The sequence below is a fragment of the Budorcas taxicolor genome, chromosome 21, assembly GCF_023091745.1.
Source record: "Budorcas taxicolor isolate Tak-1 chromosome 21, Takin1.1, whole genome shotgun sequence".
NCBI classification, from domain to species: Eukaryota; Metazoa; Chordata; class Mammalia; order Artiodactyla; family Bovidae; genus Budorcas; species Budorcas taxicolor.
Window position 1 is genome coordinate 61227052 of NC_068930.1, and position 23740 is coordinate 61250791.

Genomic DNA, 23740 nt, shown 5'->3' on the forward strand with positions numbered 1-23740 from the left:
TTTGAAAGTTTCTATACCTCTTATGATAGAACATGTTTTGGATGTAACCAGGGAAACAAAATGCTGGTCCTGGTTGTGACACACAAGGAAAGGACACCTTCTCAGAAATCTAATAGAAAATGGCTTAACCTGAGGGATGGAGAGTTGCTTCTGCTGGGGACCTAAGAACCACAGGAGGAGGAAAAAAAAGTCAAGGCGGTGTGACTTAGGAAACTGTCATTTATTTGAGAAAATGAACAAGCCTCTTTTAACCTCCTGCGCCGTGAACATTCAAGTTTCTGCACTTGTTAAGTAGTTAAATATATTTTTGTTCTACAGGGAGGACAAAGAAAGAGAGGGAAGCAGGGTTATAAGCGTAGGTAACGGTTCTAGAAAAGAGAAGAACGGAGTTTTTCCTACCTGAATCTTGAGGTGTTTTAAGAGACTCCTTTTAAAAATTCTGCTTTTTGAACATCAGTCAGCCCTCAGGGTTGCCCGTTCTTGAGCTTTAGTGATAAACATTTAAACACCATATGCTTCTTCTACTTATTAAAACCCTCAAGCTCCCCTAGATTTGTAGGACAGTAAAAGTTCTTTATCCTGGTCATGCGATTGACTATATTAAGACAGCCTCTCAGAGAAAGGATAACCTGATTAAAAACGGGCCCATTAGAAACAGAAGCATCACCCTGGAATTAACCCTGTTTGACAATATCTCTGCCTTCAGTCTCTACCTCCAAACTTTAAAGGCATCTGCCACTGCTAAAGAAGACATCATGTACACACAGGTGGTCACAAGTGTCCTGGTTTAGTGTTCCTTTTTTCTTTGTTTTCTTTCTATTTAAAACAGCCCATCTAGCTATATGGCTTAGTTTTAAAAATGCTACTGAAACATAATTAGCAAACCATATCATTCCATTTGTTGTGTACAAGTCACTGGGTTTTAGTACATTCAGAGTTGCATAACCAACTACTATCACGATCAGCTTCCAAACATTTTTAATCACCCCCCAAATAATCCACACCCCCATTAGCACTGACTGTTTCCACATTTCCCCTCCCCAGTTCCCAGCATCATGCATCTATTTTCTGTTTCAATAGACTTGTTTATTTTGGACCTTAAATACAAACGGAATCATGTAATACAGGGGTCTTAGGTAACTGGCTGCTTTTCCTGGGCTAAGTGCTGGAGCTGTATCAGAGCTTCATCCTTTTTTGTTGCTGCATAATATTCTACTGCCCGGGGAGAGTTAGTGCTCCTTTTAAATGTCTTTCACAAAGCTAGGGTGGGTGTCACCCCTTGTGGGACACCAGGCCAAGAGAAACAAGGGTAACACAGGCAGCCTCTGCCCTCAAAGATAACCTCCCAGACCCCGTGTGCAGTGTATATGGCAGACCCCAACACATGCTGGAAAAGACCCAAGGGAAGTGCAAACGCCAACAGACAGAGGAGTAGGAAGTTGAGGAAGACAGGGCACTTTCAGATACACCTTGAGGATGGGCCAGATGGAGGGGCAGGCACTCCAGGGCACAAGGCACAGCAAGGAACAAAGGCACAGGAGGCTGAAAAGTACAGGAAGCTGGGGGAGAGGGGAGCTGGCAGGAAAAGCCAACCAGTGGGATGGGGAAGGGGATAGGAGACAGACAGACAGGGGGAGGGCTCCACGAGGAGGGGCCAGGAACATAAATGAAAACGTCAGGGACCTGAAATTAATACTCAGGTTCAGTGATAAATCTTTATTTTTTAGACCTGTCCATTACTGCCAAATAAAATATAAAACAATCCAAAATTATGCTATTTTCTAAAAATAGTTTTCCATTTGGAGAAATTTATGTCCCTCTTCCAGAAAATCATTTGAAGACTTAAGAGGTTCTGACATCAGATTCGACAGAACAAAGACTCTTTCACTGGCTACAGACGTCCCAGTGAACTTCTCACTCCTTAAACGTCATGGGCAAAACACCCTCTTAAAAAGCAAATACACCCTTCTCAACACAGAGCTTCCCAAATCTCTGGGCTTTTCAGAGGATCAGACAGGACCTGTAGGTGCTGGGGGAAGTAGGTAAAGGTGAGCAAGCCATCCTGGGAGAGGCCTGGAGCGTGGCTCCGGTGGCCCGACGGCATTCCTGGGAGGACGCAGCCGCTGGGCTGGGGGAGCGGAGCCTCCCTCAGGCTCCAGCTGTCCAGTCTGATTAGCACACATTCTAAGGGACGGTGATCACATTCAGTAAAGCTTCAAGGAGGCAGTGTTTCAGTAGTAGCCATGGCACACCTTGTTCATGGACAATTTTATTCTGTAAGAAACCGGAAGAAGGAGGTGGTGAGCCGGAAGTTGTTCAACTCAGAAAAAATGAAAACAGAGAGAACCCACCAGGGAACAGGAAGTCGTGTATGACAGACCCACCCAATCCAGCACCCCTGGGGATGCATCTGTCTTGAATTCCTCCACAGTGAGAGGCAGAAGCAAACTACCCACATGGAGAAGGGGACAGCAGAGCTGCATACACCCTTCTACTTTCAGAAGGACCCCACCTCCTCACCTTCCCACCCCCACTGACCCTTTAAATGCCAGGTGCTGGCTTACCTGTCAATTGGATAAGGGTTTTCACAAAGGTTGACCAGCACGTACAAACGTCTCAAAGCATACTCATACTAGAGGAAAACAAACCAAAAAGACACGATCAGACATCATCACTTTATAACACGATCAACTCCTAACTTGGGAATACGTGCAGCATCTAGACCAGTGGTTCTTGGGACTTCCCTAGATGTCCAGGGGTTAGGATTCTGTGCTTTCACTGATGAGGGCCCAGGGTTTGATCGCTGGCGGGGGAGCTAAGATCCCATGAGCCATCTGGTGCAAAGCCAAAAAAAAAAAAATTAGGCCAGGGGTTCTTGACCTTTACTGAATCAGGGATCCCCCCTCCCCAACTTTGGATAATCAGGTGTGATTTATAGACCATTTCCCAGGAAAAATGCACACACACAGATTTGCAGCACTCTACAGCAATCCTATAGCTCCTTCAAGTCCAGGTAAGGACTCCTGGATGAGAAACTCCTGGCCCTGCTCCCCTCTGTCAGCTCAAACCTCCTCCGGCAGCCTGGCTTTGGGTCTAGAACAACTGACGAGGGAGACGTATTGTAAGTGAATGCCAAACCAGATGGCAACCAAGACTGAAATAACTTGGAAAGCACTTCAAGGGAACCTGCGACCTCACAAGAGGAAGAAAGAGGAGATTTGCTTTCTGTGATTCCAAAGGGCAAAAAAGTAACATCCGATGATAAAGTATTTTTAAAAAATGGAAAACTTCAGTTATTAAATAAAGAGACTGCTTTGTTAAATAAACGAAAAATAAAACTGAGATTCTCTTAATAATGGAGAACCATCTGCTGAGTATAATATTGCCAGGTGGCTCAATCTGGAAAAAAAAAATCTGCCTGCCAATGCAGGTAACTCGGGAGATGCTGGTTCAATCCCCCGGGTGGGGGAAGATCCCCTGGAGAAGGGAATGGCAACCCACTCCGGTATTCTTGCCTGGAGAATCCCAAGGACAGAGGAACCTGGCGGACTATAGTCCATGGGGTCGCAAAGGGTCAGAAGTATCTGAGGGTAATCATGGTCTGCATATCACAGCCCAGACAGAACTTTCTGCAATGATGAAAATATTCTGTAACATTCTCAATTCAGTAGCCACTAACCACATGTGGCTCCTGAACACTTGGAATGTGGGTACTGCGGCTAAGGCACCGAGTTTTACATTTTGTTTCGCCACCCACAGTGAGGCTATAGACTACTATATCAAAGAGCACAAGTCTAAAGCAGGATTTGGCAAACTTTTCTGTCATGGGCTGCATAGTAAATACCTGAGGCTTTGTGGGCTGTCTGAACTACTCAACTCAGCCACACCATGAAAGCAGTCAGAGATTCTGAGTGACTGAGTACAGCTGTGGCTGTGCTTTAGTTTAAAACTTTATTTATAAAACACACAGCTATGGCTGCATTTCAATAAAACTTTATTTATAAAAAACAGGCTGTGGAGGAAAAAAACTCAACAGTCTGTGGGCAGGAACGGGCCTGTGGGTCACCATTTGCGAATAACCCCTTCCTTGAAGGGGTTATCACCTAAGTGCTGGGCAAAGCGGAAGGGTTTTTAGGTACCTTCCAACCCTGACATTCTACAATCTGCAGAAACCAGGTACTTTCTTCTCCAAGCACTAGGGCCTGACTTCAGCAACAAATCCTGGGAAGAGGTCAGAACAAACCCAAAAGGGAGAAAATCTGTGTGGCTGGTGTGAAGGGCAGGGGTAAGGGTGGAGTTTGGCAAGGAAAGCACAGCATGAAGACAAGGAAGTCCCCTTTCAAAGGCCAACAGAAACACGAGATGAATAGTCTATAACTGGTAAATTCTCCCAGCCACTGGGACAGTTAAGAGTGTCTGCGACCAAGACTGGGGGGCAATCAGTGAATTTGGACGACCTTGCCCCTCTCATATCCCACCAAAGGCCACAGAAAGGGTCTGCTGCTGTTTCCTTCCACAAGACGGAACCTTCTACAAGGCAATGCACCTGGTGTGATACCCGTGGACCATACTAACTCGGGTTAGTATGAAGGTGCAGAGGAAGGCCAGGCTAGCTGGCCACCGAAACCTGGGAGCAGAGGCCGGCGGCCCCGGGGTCTGGGCTTACCGTGGGGTTGTGCCAGTTGAAGCAGTGTGAGCGGAAGTGCGACACGGCCTTCTGGTAGCATGCGTGCTTTGTGAGCGGGGCTCTCTGGGACAGGAGCCTGTCCACCTTGGTAACGGAGCCCGAGACCAAGGTGACGATTTCCCGCACTGACTTCTCAATGATGTTCATGGCCTGTGACGTGACATTTTTGTTTTTTTACTTAACACAGTCTCTCTTAGAACCCTGGACTGGTTAGATGCTTCTTTCACACTGCCCCCACTCCACTATGTTCAGAGGTGCCAACAGATGCTTTCTGCAGCAAAAATTGTGCACGCAAGGCTTCTTTACGGCTAGAAACCTCCAGAAATACCTTGCCTCTTAGGGATCTTCTAGCATGGCAGGAGCGTTTAAATCTAAATACCTGAAGGGCAGGTACGGCCCAGACTGAGGTGGCGAGGGTGGTGGGGGGGGCGCTGCATAGAAATTGTGTCCCAAAATAGACTGTGGTCCAATAAATGGTGCTGTGTGTTCACAGGCACCTCTGTCTGTTCTAGAAACCAGCAAATGCTTAGACAGAATGATCATTTTCTTCCCGGATAATGAAAACCAGCATTACAAAGGGGCGGCTGCTTCCACATCAACCAAAACATACAATTGAGTCCCCTGACCCTCCCATTCCCCAGCCGGGGTTTGTTCCACTCATGCCCGAACATACCCTGCCCTCTGTGTTTTAGACCAGCAGTTTTCCACTTGTCTAAGACCACGGGTGTCCCCCAGATTTCTTGGGGGCTCCATATGTCCTTCCTCTCTCAGCTATGTATCTGTGTGAGGCTACACTTTCTTTATATATTTCAGCCAGAACTACAGAGCCCAACAGAGTGAATGCAGACACAGGAATGGGGACCAAGCTATCTCTATTATGCTGGACACAAAACAGATTTGCAAAAACATGTTGTGATGCCACTCTTCTAACTCACATTCTTTTGATCTTAGAAAATAATTCTTTTTTTATAGAAAGTATATTAACACAAAATGGGTTTATTATTATTTCTAAATGAGTTAATATTTTACAAATCTCAGTATTCATTTCTAAAGCAGTAAATACTGATATAACCCACATAAACAAAAGCTCTTTGGGATCAACACTTTTAAGAGTGTATACAGGTCTAAGAGGAAAAAATATGAGAACTGTTGTATTACACTGTGATAACAACAGAAGAAACCATCCTGAGGTAGCTGTCAGAATCATGAGATATATGCATTTAAGACAGTTTACATAGATTTTTTTTTTCTTTTTCATTCTTAGAAAATTCAGGCCGTGTCCCAGCACATCAGTCTCTGGGCTGTGCTGATTGTGGGGTGGGGGTGGGGTAGGGGAGGGGAAAGTGGGGTAATGGGCAAGGTGGGCAGAGTCAGCACAGCTGGCTTTGTTGGAAGGACAGCCAATCTCTGCCAGGTGTCTCGAGAGTACACGCCTGGTGGTTCTACTCACACAGCTCGAATTTGAAAAGAAATTCAACCAGTTCCAGACAAACTGACGAGCTACTGAAAACAAACCTAGTTATCATAAAGATTGCTCAAGCATTTTAGGAAGAATTTGGGGCAGTGACTATGATTTCCTAAGTCAGCAGAAATTTTTTGTGGACTAGACTTTTTTTTTTTTTAATGATTAGCCACTAACTCACCAAGCAGCAAAGTAAAAATGTCTCCCAAGCAACTAGGGGTAAATAAAGAAACATCCATATGCCTTGGCTTCTTGGCAGGAGACAGGTCCCCTCCTTTTGCTTCCTGCTTCAAAGAGGTCAGGGCCAGTTTATCAAGGAAGAATAAAGCTGCCCATTCTCCTGCTCATTTCTGTCCATTTCACAGTGAGTAAAGGAAGGTTTTGTTTCCCATATATTCCCGGGTAGTAGGAGGAGGGTGACCCCAGAGCTCCATCACCTGGTTCCCACCAACATGGAACCATGGTCAGGAGGCAGAGACGGGGCTCACGCACATTCCGTGGTGAGGCTGGGGCCTGCAGCTTCACCACCACTCACCTCCAGAAGCCTGTCAATCTTCTGGACAAGACGCCTGGCCTCCTGCACATCGTTGGTGCTCATCAGCTTCCTTTTCATGATGGAGAGAGGCACCTCGGGGCTTGGAGTGAGATCAAGGCGACTGACGGGGGGCAGCGAGATGGGAGAGCTAGCTTTGTGTTTCAGACCCTGAAACTGCATCAGCTTCATGGCAGAGATGGACTGGGGAGGGAGAGAGAGTTGGTTTGAGTGGGAGGAGCAGAGATGCCAAACGTACCCCAGGTCCTGGAGTCCACAGTTAGCCCAACATGGTTTTGGGACCATGGGAGGGTCACAGTCACAGCCTGAAAGCACGAGTTCAGTCCTCAGCAGTGGGCGAGGTGATGCATTTGAGCACCTGAAATCCACCGATGTTGAACTTCGAAGATGCCTGGCACCCTTTGCAGCAGAACTGCCCCAGTTCCGCCCAGCTTGGACCAGAGTCATTTCAGCCACAGGTGACGCTGGGTGGTGTCACCACCACCCCTATGCTCACCTGCCTGCCCCTAGTGACAGAAGGAAGGAAGGACAATGCATAGCACCTGGCGGGTTAGAGCTGAGGTCTGAGTCCACTGAGATGGGAGAGCTAAAGCCACAGAGTGGGGGGCAGACTTGGCATCAGGGTCTAACCAGTGGGCCCGACTGCCTGGCTCTGTCTGCCCACAGAGGTCACTGCAGACTGGATCCCAATTAAGAGGAAAAGAAATGCTGCAAGTGATCATGTTCCTAAACCAAGCAACACTAATCACTAATTACCAAAACACTAATTTAGAAACAGTTCTAAAACAAAAAATAAAATACATGTGTGCGTGCTAAGATGCTTCAGTTGTATCTGACTCTTTGCAAGCCCCTGGACTATAGCCTGCCAGGCTCCTCTGTCAGTGGGATTCTCCAGGCAAGGATACTGGAGTGGGTTGCCATGCCCTCCTCCAGGGGATCGTCCCAACTCAGGGATCGAACCTATGTCTCTTTTGTCTGCTGCAATGGCAGGCGAGTTCTTTACCACTAGCGCCACCCAACACAGGCATACATATATAGAAATATAATGCTTAGAAAAGATCCTTCAGGGGACCTCCATGGTGGCCTAATGGTTAAGACTTCACACTCCCAATGTGGGGGGAATGGGTTCAATCCCGGGTCAGGGAACCAAGATCCTGCATACCAAGTGGCACACCCAAAAAATCAAAATCCTTCATACCTCCTCAACCAAGAGCAGACATGGCCAATGCTAAGGAAACAACAGAGAGCAGAAAGCCCAGGGCAGAAGAGCTGCTGCTGGTAACTTCCCCTCCCTCCAATCCCCCAAAGAAGCCAGGGTGGTGCCATCTTTGACCCTGCCTCCCCCGAGTCACCCCTCCCTGGCTTCTCTCCACTCCTCCCCTCCACTACCCGCCTCTCAAAAGCCTGACCAGGCCCACAGCCTCCTGAGTGCATGTCTCATGGCCTGTGACTGGCTCCAGGACCCTCCCATCCACACGCTGCCCAAGAAGTGCTAAAGGTAATAGCTGGACTGACTGGCTCACCAGTTCTTCTAGAAGGTCAATGCTTATGTGGAAGGAATTCCGGGGTGAACTCTCAGATGGTGGCAGGCCACTGGAGTAGGGCAACTGGCCATACAGACTACTGGGAGCACCCCCCACCCCCAGCCCCTCCTCTGCACATCCCAAGGGCTGGCCCCACAAGCGGTACTTGAGGCCCAAGCCTTCAGCAGCCACCTAATGTGACCTCTGTCAGGACAGCCCTAATGGACTTACCTATTTGACCACCTAGGTCCTTTCATAGCTGGAGGGGATAAACGTCTCTAATTTAGAGCCTACGGGTCAAGATAACATCCTGCAAGTGCAGGAAGGCTGGACACATCCAGGGTTCCAGGGGGCAGAGCCACAACGCTCGCAGGACGAGCGTATTCGCTAACCTCTCACCAGGCACTAGGTCTGTGTTTAGTGCTGGGGATGTGCCGCCAACTTTTGGCTCCCAATCACCTTGCGCGCTAGGGCTCAGACCAAAGAGGAGACGGAGACCCAGAGGAACAGGTAGGTGGCCCAAAGCCACAGAACTTTGTGAGTTTGAACCTGAGTCTGATTCCAAAGCCTGGGCAGACTCTCCAGAACAGTTGGCCCTGAGAGACAGAGCCAGTCCTGCCTCAGCCATTCCTCACCCTCCTGGATGCCGGTTCTCTTTGCCGAGTCAGCCTAAGACTGGGGTGTCGTCAGGCCTGTGAAGCCCCTACTCACCTTGTTCCCATACTGCATGACGTGGCTGGTGTTGGTGTGGGACTTCACCACCTGGTACTGCTTGTGGAGGGTCTCTTTGGTCAAATCCTCCTGCAAAAATGAAAACGTTTCAAGCCCTCTGACCCTCGCAGCTGACAGCTAAGCCTCCACTGAGCAGCTGGCCCCCTGACGGCTCACCACGTCTGAATCTTCCATCCAGTTGACGCTGTACCAGTCCCCCAGGAACGTGTCCCGCTCGTCATCGTAGTAACAGGCGAAGGAAAACTCCGTGGGGTTGGCAGCCGTAGTTGCATAAACTGCAAGGAATTAAAGACATCTGTCAGTCATGTTTTATCCTCAGCTGTCTGAGGATTCCCCTGGAAGCTTGAGTTCCTCCTCCTTTCCTGGTGCAATCAAAGCACGTCCCCTGTGATCAACTCAAGGAGAACAGGGAGACCCCCCTACATCCATCCCTGTTCACTCAGTTACAGTAACTCGTCTAAAATGAAAGGTGGAAGAAAGAGAAGCCAAATGATAGACACTTGCTACAATGAGCAACCAGGCCTGCTTAATGGGACATCAAGCTGCTTTGGAAAAGTGCTAAAAGATCAGAAGAGCTGAATCTTGAAGGATATGGACCTCATTTCATTTCCAGAGAAAAAGAACATTTACTAATATTAGAGAAACATTTAGGTTGACTGAATCTATGAGCTACCACTTACTATCTAGCTACCATGGACTCAGAGCTATGCTGGATAAATGTCATCACTTAAAATGTAACTCTCCAAAAAAAAAAAGTGTAACTCTCCCAACAGACACTGTCTTTATCCCCATTTTACAGATGGGGATAACTGAGAGTAAAAGAGGATAAGTCATCTGTCCAAGATTAGATAGCCAGCAAACAACACATTGCAAAGGACAGAGGCCAGTCCAGAGACTATAATTGTGGACTTAGGCAGCCCTACTAGACCCTGGCAGAGCATCACAGAGCTATATCACATCACCCCCTGACCACTAATCCTCCAGGAGTAGAAGCCCAGAGCTGCCCACAGGTATCGCCCTACTTCTAGGCACAAGGCTGCCCTAGGCCCCTGCTTCTGTAAGACACTTGGTTCTTCCCATAGGCAGAATCAGCAAATGTCCATTTTCACTGCAGAGCACGGTGCTCACCCAGCCCAGCTCAGAGGTCACTGTGCCCACCACCTACCATTGATGTCGGGTGGCAGGTGGTTCATCATGGACCCAGACTCACAGGCTTCAATGTAGAACACCATCTAGGAGGCAAATGGGACAAGTGAACGCCCCCTGACCAGGCACAGACCTCTCACCAAGGCCACTTTGGCTCTGCCCACTCTCTTGACCCATTTCTCAAGAGACTTTCACTTTGGGGAGACACCTGTGCTGTAAGTCGGACACTGTTTCCACTGTTTCCCCATCTATTTCCCATGAAGTGATGCCATGATCTTCGTTTTCTGAATGTTGATCTTTAAGCCAACTTTTTCACTTTCCTCTTTCACTTTCATCAAGAGGCTCTTTAGTTCCTCTTCACTTTCTGCCATAAGCGTGGTGTCATCTGCATATCTGAGGTTATTGATATTTCTCCCGGAAATACTGCAGATGGTGACTGCAGCCATGAAATTAACACGCTTACTCCTTGGAGGAAAAGTTATTACCAACCTAGATAGCATATTCAAAAGCAGAGATATTACTTTGCCGACTAAGGTCCGTCTAGTCGAGGCTATGGTTTTTCCTGTGGTCATGTATGGATGTGAGAGTTGGACTGTGAAGAAGGCTGAGTGCCGAAGAATTGATGCGTTTGAACTGTGGTGTTGGAGAAGACTCTTGAGCGTCCCTTGGACGGCAAGGAGATCCAACCAGTCCATTCTGAAGGAGATCAGCCCTGGGATTTCTTTGGAAGGAATGATGCTAAAGCTGAAACTCCAGTACTTTGGCCACCTCATGCGAAGAGTTGACTTATTGGAAAAGACTCTGATGCTGGGAGGGATTGGGGGCAGGAGGAGAAGGGGACGGCCGAGGATGAGATGGCTGGATGGCATCACTGACTCGATGGGTGTGAGTCTGAGTGAACTCCGGGAGTAGGTGATGGACAAGGAGGCCTGGCGTGCTGCAATTCATGGGGTCGCCAAGAGTCGGACACGACTGAGCGACTGAACTGAACTGAACTGTGCTGTAAGAAGCTGCTGCCAGAGGCTATGGATGCTGCTGTCATGCAAACCAGAAGGACTTAAATTTGGCACGGCTAGTAGCAGCAGCAGTGGTGCACAGTCCTGTCTGACTCTCTGCAACCCCACAGACTATAGCCCACCAGGCTCCTCTGTCCATAGACTTCTCTAAGCAAGAATACTGGGGTGGATTGCCATTCCCTTCTCCAGAGGATCTTCCCGACCCAGGGACCGAACCCAGGCATCCTGCACTGCAGGCAGATTCTTTGTCATCTGAGCTACAGGGAAGATCCTTGTGTGTGGCTATAAAATAAGATGATCTATCCATTGAAATAATGAAGGAAAAATGGAGCCATACATGATGCTAAGGAAAACTGATTTTCCATTCAATGCAGTGTACAATTTTCAGGAGCAAAACATGTTACTCACACAAACATGCCAGAGCTATGCAGATTCCATACAGGGTGCAAAAGGGGCTAGAGAAGGCCAAAGGGAGAATAAGGTGGTATTTTCCTCTCCAACTGCCCCAGACTGGTGACAATCCTAGAAAGAGCAATCTCCAAAGTGTGGTCCCTGGGCTAGGAGCATTGTTGGAAAAGCAGACCCTCAGCCAGCCTTCCCCCCCCAGAAGCACTGAGCCAAATGCTGGGGGTGGGGTCCATACTGTGTTTTTCGTTATTTTAACTTACTTATAGTTTTGACTGCACTGGGTCTTTGTTGCTGTGTGCGGGCTTTCTCTAGTTAAAGTGGAAGGGCTTCTCATTGCAGTAGCTTCTCTTGTTGTAACGCCTGGGCTCTAGAGCGCAGGGCGGCAGTTGTGGCACACACACTTAGTTGCTCCCAGGCACATGGGATTGTCCTGGACCAGGGATCCAACCCATGTCCCGGCAGTGGCAGGCAGATTCTCAACCACTGGACCACTAGCAAAGTCCCCACACTGTATTTTAACAAGATTGCCAGTGATTCTGACCTAACAGCTGAAGCTTTAAGAATTACAAAAAGGTTATTCCTGGGAGACCAGAGGTCAAGACTGACACAAAGGACACCTCCCCCCGCCGCCCCCCCGCAAAAAACACAGCCAATCCAGAGTTAGAAAGCCCATCACAGCACCACGGGCTCTGCTTCCACTGCCTCCCTCACATCCCTTCCCCAAGGCCGCCCCAAGCACTGACATTACCTTTTGGTACCTCTTGTGTTCGTACATGTAACGGATGGTCTCATTCAGGTCCTCTACATGAAGCTGAAAGGTAAGAATACGGACACTCAGACCAAACACATCAAGAGAAACCATGTGCTAGATAACCCACTAATCAAGCCCTAGTGATACCTTATAAATTCTTATTTAGAAATCCTTAGAGATAACCATGGTGCACAGCATCATCCCTGAGTGGCGTCAAGGGCTCTGTTTACATGCAGAGGTACTTCCTTATCACTTTGTCCAGAGCACACAGGGGCTGTGTTCTACGACTGCGTCTCGTGCAGGCACCCAAGTTCAGGGACAGTGACTGATACTGTGATGTCAGCAGACACACAGGGAAAACTTGCCAGAAGAGATGCCTCTGGATAGATTTCAAGCTGCTAAATGCAACCCCGCACTCACCAGCTGCACACAAACCACCCCGTAGAACATTAGAGACACACATCACAGGTGTACTGCCAACACGGAGGTTTTGTTTCCCATTCTCCCTGCTTGCCTTTTTTTTTTTTTTTTTTGTGGCTACCCTTCTCAGCTTGTAGGATCTTATTTTCCTGACCAGGGATTGAACCCGGGCCCTTGGCAGTGAGAGTGCAGAGGCAGAACCTCTGGGAGTACCCCATGGCTTGTTTCTAAAACACTAAGAAACTCACTTCTTCGTCAGGAAACACCAGTATCCCAGTGGCTCCATGATCCGTGAAGTAAACGAACACGTGGTCCTTGGGGCCACTGCCAAGAGACACACAGACAAGCATGAGAGTCGAAGTGGGCCATTTCCTATTTCTGCCTCCGTGTCTCTGAAAAGTCACCCCAATCAAAAAACTTAAGGAGAAGCCTGAGGATTACAGTCTCTCAACCAGGTAGGAGGAGGAGCACAAGAGACCGCTGTCTGGCTTGTTCCCTTTGATCCCACTGAATACTACTCTGAACCAAGAGGCATATCCCAGAGCCTGGAAGGCCAGGACTCAGCAGACAGCCCAGGGTGATCGGGAGAGTGGGGGCCTGTAGCCACTGGGCCTCACCCCAGGCAGCCACACTCTCCTACTAGATATCCCCAAAATGAGTAAGGAAGCCAGGACCTGCCGCCAAACGTGGTCCTGCAATTCCGACTGCCCTCCAGGGCCCTCAGCCTGCACACAGCCTGGGACGCCCACTGGTGCTCCCTCACTTGAGGGCCCTGTTCCAAGATGGCAGAGATGTAAGAACTCACTGGGAAGCAACCTGATTCATCCCGCTCAGACATCCCTCTCTGCTCTAACTCACACGAGCTACCCATGTCCAGGTCTCCCCTCAGATACGAGGGGAGCAGCACTAGCTGCCTAATATCTGAGACTCTGAGGCCATGCTCCTGAGCTCCCTGACATTACGTCAAAACGCTTCATAAAGAGATGCCGCACGAGACATCCCTCACCCACGGAGAGCAGGGCAAGCACCGGGGTGACTTTTCTCCAACATGGAGGTTTATCAATGTCCTCCTCCCACTGGGCTGACCTGCCATCAGAGCACAAGGTCGGGGGGAGGCTGGGTGGGGGTCCTTCAACCTGACTGGCCGCAGAGCTTCACACTGGTCTCAGGGTGTTTCGACAGACTAGTAGCAGGTTTAAGCGATGGGGAACACTTCATTAAGAGTAACAAGGGACCCTGGATCATAGGGTTAATTTGTTACAGAAATGGCTGCCGAAAGAAGCCACAGGTTCTGTGCAGGCTGTCAGGACAAAGGTCCCCACGCTGCAATCTCTCACCAGTAAACAGGCCGGAAGCAAGAACAAGGCCTGTATGAATTCTCGATTCTGGAGTACCAGGTCGTTCAGAAAACAGGGTCAGCCATAAACAGACGTTACCTCTTTAAGACCTTTCCAGATCCTATGCCCTTCACTGCTTCTGCATCACCTCTCAACACAGCAAGGAAATTCTCCGGGGTGACATTCTACGAAAAATTGGGAGTCGAAATCAGATGCAGCAGACACTTCAAATCAGTGCGGGTGCTGAGTCTGTAGCAGAGGGCCCAGGCCATGACCACACACCTCCAAGGCTTAAGGATGAAGGGCAAATACTCTGCCACCAAGAAAGACCCAAAGCAAGGTCAGTGTTCCTGGCACACGTGCATGACCTTGTCTCAAGCATTGTCTTGTCTTTGGCTGATGCCGTTCAGTAAGCCTGCCATTCCTTCTTGACCATTATCAAGTCCAGGAGGAAAAACCCAAAGATGCTGGGAGGGAGGGACAAACAGCAGCGGAAGAACATGTGGCCTCAGAGAGACAACAAAGATGGAGACGGAAACTTCAGTGCCGACCTTTGTAACTGGCTTGCCTTCTCAAAGGCTGAATCCCAAAAACACCCCTTAAAGGCAACTTTGTAAAATGATATCTGATTATTAAAAAAAAATTACAGAAAAGCACAGAGGAAAGAATATAAATCACCAGAAATTCCACCATGTAAATTTTGGACATTTCCTTAAATAAGTCTATGGAAACAATTTCATAAAAATGGGATCAGCTATCTCATATGAATGATGCATCTGATTTAATTGTTCTTGAATTTAAAAGAGAAAAATAAAACTGGAAGAACTGCCAAATTTCACAGAAATGTTTCTCTCTCACAAGGAATATTAGTTCCTAAAAGATTCCACTGAAATTAAGAAAAAGAGGGTATGAAATCCAGGAGGCTAATGAAATTATAGTGTTTTTAAAAATGTACCAATGTACTGAGTTGGCCAAAAAGTTGTTTGGTTAAGGAATATATTGTTTAATAAAGTTCATTGTGAAAATGAAAAATGTCTTTTATTTTTATTTAAACCGAACAAACTTTTTGGCCAACCCAATATATACCCTCAATCAATTGGGAAGGATACAATTCTTTGGAAGTGATATACTATTATAATAATGGTGGGAAACCATCTCAGCAAAATCCAGAGATACTACTTTGCACCAGGGCTGACATTTGAGAAAGCTGATTTTCAAAAAAGGACACAAATAATTTATAATCAGATTAATGGCAGTATCTTAAGAAAATCAGGTATTATAGAAAGAAAACTATTGAGATTTAAAGTATAATAAAACTAGAAATAAAAGATTGGTAGACTACCACTAACACTTTTTTTCTTTTCTCTCTGCTTTCTTTCAAAATTCACAGAAATTATGCCTCAGGCACAAATCTCAATATAAACACAAAACGTTGGCCAGAAATCCGTCTAATGAGGTTCTGATTCCAGAAGAACAAGAAAGAGGGGGAAATCATCACTGAAACAAAGTAGACCCTGCCGGCTCTGACCCCGAGCTCTGCCTCACCTCGCCCGTGTAGTCCTTCGGCACCCCGTGGTACACGTCTGAGCCGTTGGGCCTGTTGATCACAATTCCCGGGGTGGGATTCCTGAAAATCAAAGGATGCAGTGAAGCACACAATTCTATATATCTCTGAAATCTGCATCTTCATAAATATGTTCCGGTTATACATAAAAAGACTAAACAGTCATGACTGTCACAGACACTTCTCATCACCCACCCAGGTCCCCAACATGTGGTTTTAGTAGCCCGAGGGTCTTGGGATCCCACAAGTCCTGGCCGGAGCAGTGAAGGGCTGAGCTCTGTAAACTGAGGACAGGAGGCCAGGCCCCTGTGTGCCTGGCCTCCTGCTGGACACCAGCTTGCATCTTGGAGGGGAGATCTCATCAAGAGATCTCTCAGAGAAAACCTACTTTCAGAGAGAGAACAGAAAACAAGGCTTTGATGCAAGAGCTTAGGCATTAAAGCTCAGAATGGGTTGAGAACAATCATGTGATCATCGGAAAGGCCACAGTTAGGAACTGAGGAGCTGTGAGACTCGAACAGGTTAGAGTCAGACCTGTACCTGCTGCTGCTCTTTTTTTTTGGCGGGGGGAGGAAAGGGTGAGCCACTTGGCATGTGGGATCTAGCTCTCTGACCAGGGACTGAGCCCCCTGCACAGAAGCTCGGAGTGTTAACCAAGGCACCACCAGGGAAGCCCCCATACCTGCTGTTTCTGATCTCAAGAAATCAGATAAGCAGGCATGAGAGAACAGTCTGGAAAATTAAATTCAGCAATTTTTTAAAAAAGGAAATAGGTATAGAAAGAAGGGTGGGAGGATCTAAGCTACAAAGGAGCCTCTTGTGTACAGGCCTCCAAGGCGCCCCGGCACAGAGCTCAGGAACAAGTACCGCAGAACCTAGCAATGAGTTAGTTCTCTAAGCCGAGAGGGAGCCCATGCGTTAAAGCCTTGCAAAGCCCAAGCCTCAGCACCTTCACTACCATTTGCTATGTCCCTGTCATTGCTGGGTTCTACCAAGTTATGGTCAAAGCTCTACATGAAGTTGGTGGGTGGAATTTCAGCTGGGACTCAGCTTACATTCTAATGTTAGGCTGCCCAACCAAGAATTCCTGAGAATCCATGTGTATTTTTTAAAACGCTCTAAAAGTTCCTCACCATCAAGTTCAAAGCCCTCCATACTCACTGGTGGGAGTTGGCGATGTCGTCATACATCATCACGATGACCTGCTCATCAGGGATCCCGTTTCGGTGAACGATCTGGTAGGCGTGGCATGCATCTGCCTGGGAGAAGGGGTTTTGTCAAGTGTTAGATTTTGCCCAGAAGAAGCCAATTTGGGCGTTTTCATGAGCAATGTGTTCTTTCTCATGGAAGACGTGCTGTGTCCCACTCCCTATTGGTCAGGTCTTTAAATCAGTTTAAAACACATTCATTCATCTTTTTCAGTGCAATTTTTAAAAATCCACCCTTCACCATGAAACTCTCATCAGGCAGTTAGTGTAAAATGTGGACTACTCTCTCACACACACACACACACACAACTACCACCACCACCCACCACCACCACATCTACAGGAAACAAGGGCTTTTGAAAGTCCTGAATAAGTTATTTTCATTTTCCACACCCTAGAAAAGTCTCCTGAAAGCACTGATTTAGGGCTGAAGAACAGAATGACAGAATGATGGACCAACAGATTAAAAGCTTAGTGGTTAGTTCTGTGTCACACAGGATTCTGCTGGTTCCAGTAACCTTAACCACCACAGTTGCTGTTCAGAGAACTGAGTGAAAAACTCAAAAATTCAGCTCAGGAACTAAAATGAGGAATGTGTTCTTTAGTTTAAAAAAAATAACAAGGGTGACCATAGTAAAGGTCAAAGAAAAACTTTGCTAATGAGATTCCTTGTCCATAAAAAGGCCAAGACAATTTTTGCTTCCTTTTTCAGATGATACCGACTACACTCCATGACATGTAAATCATTTGAGGACAAAAGGGGAAAATGTTACCTAACGTTCTGCTTTTATTTAATTATGTCTTTCCTAGGGCAGAGTATAAAAGAAATGCCATGCCCAGTTACTTGCCTCTCTAAAGAAGAGGGCTTCAGAAACTGGATGTCCACAAATCACATTCTAAACAGCTCTTAGCAGAGCAACTGAAATAAAGCTCACACACCACCAAATCCAGCATTCTGCCTGTACATGTCAAAAACTTTATAGCAAAAATAGGTGCTCAAAATACAGTTGCTAAATGTTGTGTGGGTGAGTCCAAGACCTGGCATTCAAGAGCTATTAGATGAATATGAATATGAATTAGATGAATATTAGATGAATAACAGAATATGAAAACTCATACATTTATGGACTTTGTTCTACCTGCCAGGTACTATGCTCAGACTTTCTATGTACCATCTCATTTAATTCTCATCACACCCCCCTGTGATAGTGATTCCAATTTCACAGTGAGGTCATCAAAGCTGAGGGAGGGGAGGTGACCTGTCCAAGTCACATGGCTCAGAGTGAAAGATCCCAGGCATTCTGACTCCAGAACCTGATCTTGCTTTCAGAAAATACAGAAAAATAAACTGTCCGATGTTCATATAATGGGAGTACCATAAAGATCACACAAATGGAATACCTAAAAATGAATGAAATACAACCTATGCTTCAAGATACATGAATCTCAGGAACATAACAAGAAAAAGAACAAATGATAGAAAAAAAAATATTCACTATGATTACATTCATATAAAGGTCAAAACAGGCTAAAGTAAACATTATGTTGTTTAGTTAAATACACAGATAGAAAACTCAAAAGTGAAGCAAAACAAATCTAAGGAACTTGCCCTCTGGGAGGGTCAAGATTGGACCAGACAGGGAACAACATACTAGTAATTTTCTTTTTCTTCAGTCAGGTACTGAGAGAGTCAATTCCTAGGCAGGTTGATAAGAAGTCCGGGGGTCCCCAAGGAGAGAGGGGTCTGGAATTCTCAAGGAGAAGAGGACAAACGTTTTTTTTTCCCTCTACATTCCTTAGTCTTAGTCACATAAAATGGTTTTTTTACACACAACAAACAACCTAGTTTAAACTCTGTGCTAAGGATTATATAACAACAATGCATCCTGCTTGAGGACAATTTTTCCTTCCTAAAAACCTTCTGGCTAATCCTGTTATCAGGATTCAGATGTAAATTGAAGTAGGGAAAACCACTAGACCATTCAGTTCTGTTCAGTTCAGTCGCTCAGTCGTGTCCGACTCTTTGCAGCCCCATGAATCGCAGCACGCCAGGCCTCCCTGTCCATCACCATCTCCCAGAGTTCACTTAGACTCACGTCCATCGAGTCCGTGATGCCATCCAGCCATCTCATCCTCGGTCGTCCCCTTCTCTGCCTGCTCCCAATCTCTCTCAGCACCACAGTCTTTTCCAATGAGTCAATTCATCGCACAAGGTGTCCAAAGTACTGGAGCTTCAGCTTTAGCATCATTCCTTCCAAAGAAATCCCAGGGTTGATCTCCTTCAGAATGGACTGGTTGGATCTCCTTGCAGTCCAAGGGACGCTCAAGAGTCTTCTCCAACACCACAGTTCAAAAGCATCAATTCTTCGGCGCTCAGCCTTCTTCACAGTCCAACTCTCACATCCATATGTGACCACAGGAAAAACCATAGCCTTGACTAGACAGACCTTAGTCGGTAAAGTAATGTCTCTACTTTTGAATATACTATCTAGGTTGGTCATAACTTTTCTTCCAAGGAGTAAGCGTCTTTTAATTTCATGGCTGCAATCACCATCTGCAGTGATTTTGGAGCCCAAAAAAATAAAGTCTGACACTGTTTCCACTGTTTCCCCATCTATTTCCCCTGAAGTGATGGGACCAGATACCATGATCTTCGTTTTCTGAATGTTGAGCTTTAAGCCAACTTTTTCACTCTCCTCTTTCACTTTCATCAAGAGGCTTTTTAGCTCCTCTTCACTTTCAGCCATAAGGGTGGTGTCATCTGCATATCTGAGGTTATTGATACTTCTCCCGGCAATCTTGATTCCAGCTTGTATTTCTTCCAGTCCAGCGTTTCTCATGATGTACTCTGCATAGAAGTTAAATAAGCAGGGTGACAATATACAGCCTTGAAGTACTCCTTTTCCTATGTGGAACCGGTCTGTTGTTCCATGTCCAGTTCCAACTGTTGCTTCCTGACCTGCATACAGATTTCTCAAGAGGCAGGTTAGGTGGTCTGGTATTCCCATCTCTTTCAGAATTTTCCACAGTTTATTGTGATCCACACAGCCAAAGGCTTTGGCATAGTCAATAAAGCAGAAATAGATGTTTTTCTGGAACTCTCTTGCTTTTTCCATGATCCAGCGGATGTTGTCAATTTGATCTCTAGTTCCTCTGCCTTTTCTAAAACCAGCTTGAACATCAGGGAGTTCATGGTTCACGTATTGCTGAAGCCTGGCCTGGAGAATTTTGAGCATTACTTTACTAGCATGTGAGATGAGTGCAATTGTGCGGTAGTTTGAGCATTCTTTGAGCATTCTTTGACCATTCAGGTATGACCTAAATCAAATCTCTTATGATTATACAATGGAAGTGAGAAACAGATTTAAGGGACTAGATCTGATAGATACAGTGCCTGATGAACTATGGACGGAGGTTCGTGACGCTGTACAGGAGACAGGGATCAAGACCATTCCCATGGAAAAGAAATGCAAAAAAGCAAAATGGCTGTCTGGGGAGGCCTTACAAATAGCTGTGAAAAGAAATGAAAAGCAAAGGAGAAAAGGAAAGATATAAGCATCTGAATGCAGAGTTCCAAAGAATAGCAAGGAGAGATAAGAAAGCCTTCCTCAGCGATCAAGGCAAAGAAATAGAGGAAAAGAAACAGAGGAATGGGAAAGACTAGAGATCTCTTCAAGAAAATTAGAGACACCAAGGGAACATTTCATGGAAAGATGGGCTCGATAGAGGACAGAAACGGTATGGACCTAACAGAAGCAGAAGATATTAAAAAGAGGTGGCAAGAATACACAGAACTGTACAAAAAAGATCTTAATGACCCAGATAATCACAATGGTGTGATCACTCACCTAGAGCCAGACATCCTGGAATGTGAAGTCAAGTGGGCCTTAGAAAGCATCACTATGAACAAAGCTAGTAGAGGTGATGGAATTCTAGTTAAGCTATTTCAAATCCTGAAAGCTAATGCTGTGAAAGTGCTGTACTAAATATGTCAGCAAATTTGGAAAACTCGGCAGTGGCCACAGGACTGAAAAAGGTCAGTTTTCACTTCAATTCTGAAGAAAGGCAATGCCAAAGAATGCTCAAACTACCACACAATTGCACTCATCTCACATGCTAGTAAAGTAATGCTCAAAATTCTCCAAGCCAGGCTTCAGCAATACGTGAACCGTGAAATTCCAGATGTTCAAGCTGGTTTTAGAAAAGGCAGAGGAACCAGAGATCAAATTGACAACATCCGCTGGATCGTGGAAAAAGCAAGAGAATTCCAGAAAAACATCTATTTCTGCTTTATTGACTATGCCAAGCCTTTGACTATGTGGATCACAATAAACTGTGGAAAATTCTGAAAGAGATGGGAATACCAGACCACCTAACCTGCCTCTTGAGAAATCTATATGCAGGTCAGGAAGCAACAGTTAGAACTGGACATGGAACAACAGACTGGTTCCAAATAGGAAAAGGAGTACATCAAGGCTGTATATTGTCACCGTGCTTATTTAACTTCTATGCAGAGTACATCATGAGAAATGCTGGGCTGGAGGAAGCACAAGCTGGAATCAAGATTGCTGGGAGAAATATCAATAACCTCAGATACGCAGATGACACCACCCTTATGGCTGAAAGTGAAGAGGAGCTAAAAAGCCTCTTGATGAAAGTGAAAGAGGAGGGCAAAAAAGTTGGCTTAAAGCTCAACATTCAGAAAACGAAGATCATGGTATCTGGTCCCATCACTTCAGGGGAAATAGATGGGGAAACAGTGGAAACAGTGGCTGACTTTATTTTTCTGGGCTTCAAAATCACTGCAGATGGTGATTGCAGCCATGAAATTAAAAGACACTTGCTCCTTCGAAGGAAAGTTATGACCAATCTAGACAGCATGTTAAAAAGCAGAGACATTACTTTGCCAGCAAAGGTCCATCTAGTCAAGGCTATGGTTCTTCCAGTAGTCATGTGTGGATGTGAGAGTTGGACTATGAAGAAAGCTGAGCGCCAAAGAATTGATGCTTTTGAACTGTGGTGTTGGAGAAGACTCTTGAGAGTCCCATGGCCTGCAAAGAGATCCAACTAACCTATTCAAAAGGAGATCAGCCTGGGTGTTCTTTGGAAGGACTGATGCTAAAGCTGAAACTCCAGTACTTCAGTTCAGTTGCTCAGTCGTGTCCGACCTTTTGCAACCCCATGAAATGCAGCACGCCAGGCCTCCCTGTCCATCACCATCTCCCAGAGTTCACTCAGACTCACGTCCATCGAGTCGGTGATGCCATCCAGCCATCTCATCCTCGGTCGTCCCTTTCTCCTCCTGCCCTCAATCCCTCCCAGCATCAGAGTCTTTTCCAATGAGTCAACTCTTTGCATGAGGTGGCCAAAGTACTGGAGCTTCAGCTTTAGCATCATTCCTTCCAAAGAAATCCCAGGGTAGATCTCCTTCAGAATGGACTGGTTGGATCTCTTTGCAGTCCAAGGGACGCTCAAGAGTCTTCTCTAACACCACAGTTCAAAAGCATCAATTCTTCGGCGCTCAGCCTTCTTCACAGTCCAACTCTCACATTCATACATGACCACAGGAAAAACCATAGCCTTGACTAGACGGACCTTAGTCGGCAAAGTAATATCTCTGCTCTTGAATATACTATCTAGGTTGGTCATAACTTTTCTTCCAAGGAGTAAGTGTCTTTTAATTCCATGGCTGTAGTCACCATCTGCAGTGATTTTGGAGCCCTCCAAAAAATAAAGTCTGACACTGTTTCCACTGTTTCCCCATCTATTTCCCATGAAGTGATGGGACCGGATGCCATGATCTTCGTTTTCTGCATGTTGAGCTTTAAGCCAACTTTTTCGCTCTCCTCTTTCACTTTCATCAAGAGGCTTTTTAGTTCCTCTTCACTTTCTGCCATAAGGGTGGTGTCATCTGCATATCTGAGGATGAGATGGCTGGATGGCATCACCAACTCGATGGACATGAGTTTGAGTAAACTCCAGGAGTTGGTGATGCATGGGCAGGCCTGGTGTGCTGTGATTCATGGGGTGCAAGAGTTGGACTGAGCGAATGAACTGAACTGAATCCTGTTATCTTAAAATGTAAATTATGGGAGTGGGTCTAGTAAGATCTTTACAACCTCCAGACATTCTTTTGATTCATTGTAATAACTAATTAAAAGGTATTTTACTCCATTGCTAACACTAGTCAGGGGACACTCTTTCTGCCCCCTTCTGATGTCTCTGTCAGAAGCTTTCTCATCTCTTTTATACTTTAATAAAACTTTATTTCACAAAAGCTCTGAGCGATTTAGCCTGTCTTTGGCCCCAGATTGAATTCTCCTCTGGAGGCCAAGAATCCCGGCGTCATTCGTGGTTCAGCAACAACCTTTCAGTACAAACTACATAGGTATTCATTTTATTATTATTCTTTACATTGAAGGCACATTATATAGATATTTGTTTTCTATTTCATAAGAAAAAAAAATCAAACCAATATTATGTCAGATTTAACCTTCTCAATGAAACTGGAGTGAGCAGGCACACCCACCCACTCATCTCAGTGCAACCTGGCCTATTATCTATCTCTCCTGCTAGACACCAAAAAGCAGGTTCACGAAAAGACAAAACAACTTAGGAATAAACTTAACAAAAGAAGTGCAAGACTTGTAAACTGAAAATTATAAAACTGCTGAGGAAAATTAAAGATCTAAATACAGAGAGATATCTCATGCTCATGGATCAAAAGACATACCACACTTAAACTTTTTAAAAAACTAACTCAGTCGGTAAAGAGGCTACCTGCAGTGAAGGAGACCTGGGTTCAATCCCTGGGTCGGGAAGATCCCCTGAAGAAGGAAATGGCAACCCACTCCAGTATCCTTGCCTGGAAAATCCCATGGACAGGGGAGCCTGGTGGGCTGCAGTTCATGGGGTCGCAGAGTCGGGCACAGC

At 46.1% G+C, this 23740-nt stretch overlaps 1 protein-coding gene across 1 annotated transcript in view; it reads right to left on the minus strand.

The window, feature by feature from the left end:
- Positions 1-265: 265 nt before the first annotated feature.
- Positions 266-23740, minus strand: part of LGMN (legumain) — a 41583-nt gene continuing 18108 nt past the window's right edge. Inside the window, exons 3-14 of the mRNA XM_052659682.1 lie at positions 16761-16858; positions 15581-15662; positions 14135-14220; positions 12947-13022; positions 12276-12338; positions 10123-10189; positions 9114-9232; positions 8937-9026; positions 6685-6885; positions 4667-4837; positions 2565-2632; positions 266-2274 (exon numbers count right to left, since the gene is read on the minus strand). Of these exons, the coding sequence (XP_052515642.1) occupies positions 2232-2274; positions 2565-2632; positions 4667-4837; positions 6685-6885; positions 8937-9026; positions 9114-9232; positions 10123-10189; positions 12276-12338; positions 12947-13022; positions 14135-14220; positions 15581-15662; positions 16761-16858 (1164 nt within the window). The 3' untranslated portion in view covers positions 266-2231. The remainder of the gene's footprint in view (positions 2275-2564; positions 2633-4666; positions 4838-6684; positions 6886-8936; positions 9027-9113; positions 9233-10122; positions 10190-12275; positions 12339-12946; positions 13023-14134; positions 14221-15580; positions 15663-16760; positions 16859-23740) is intronic.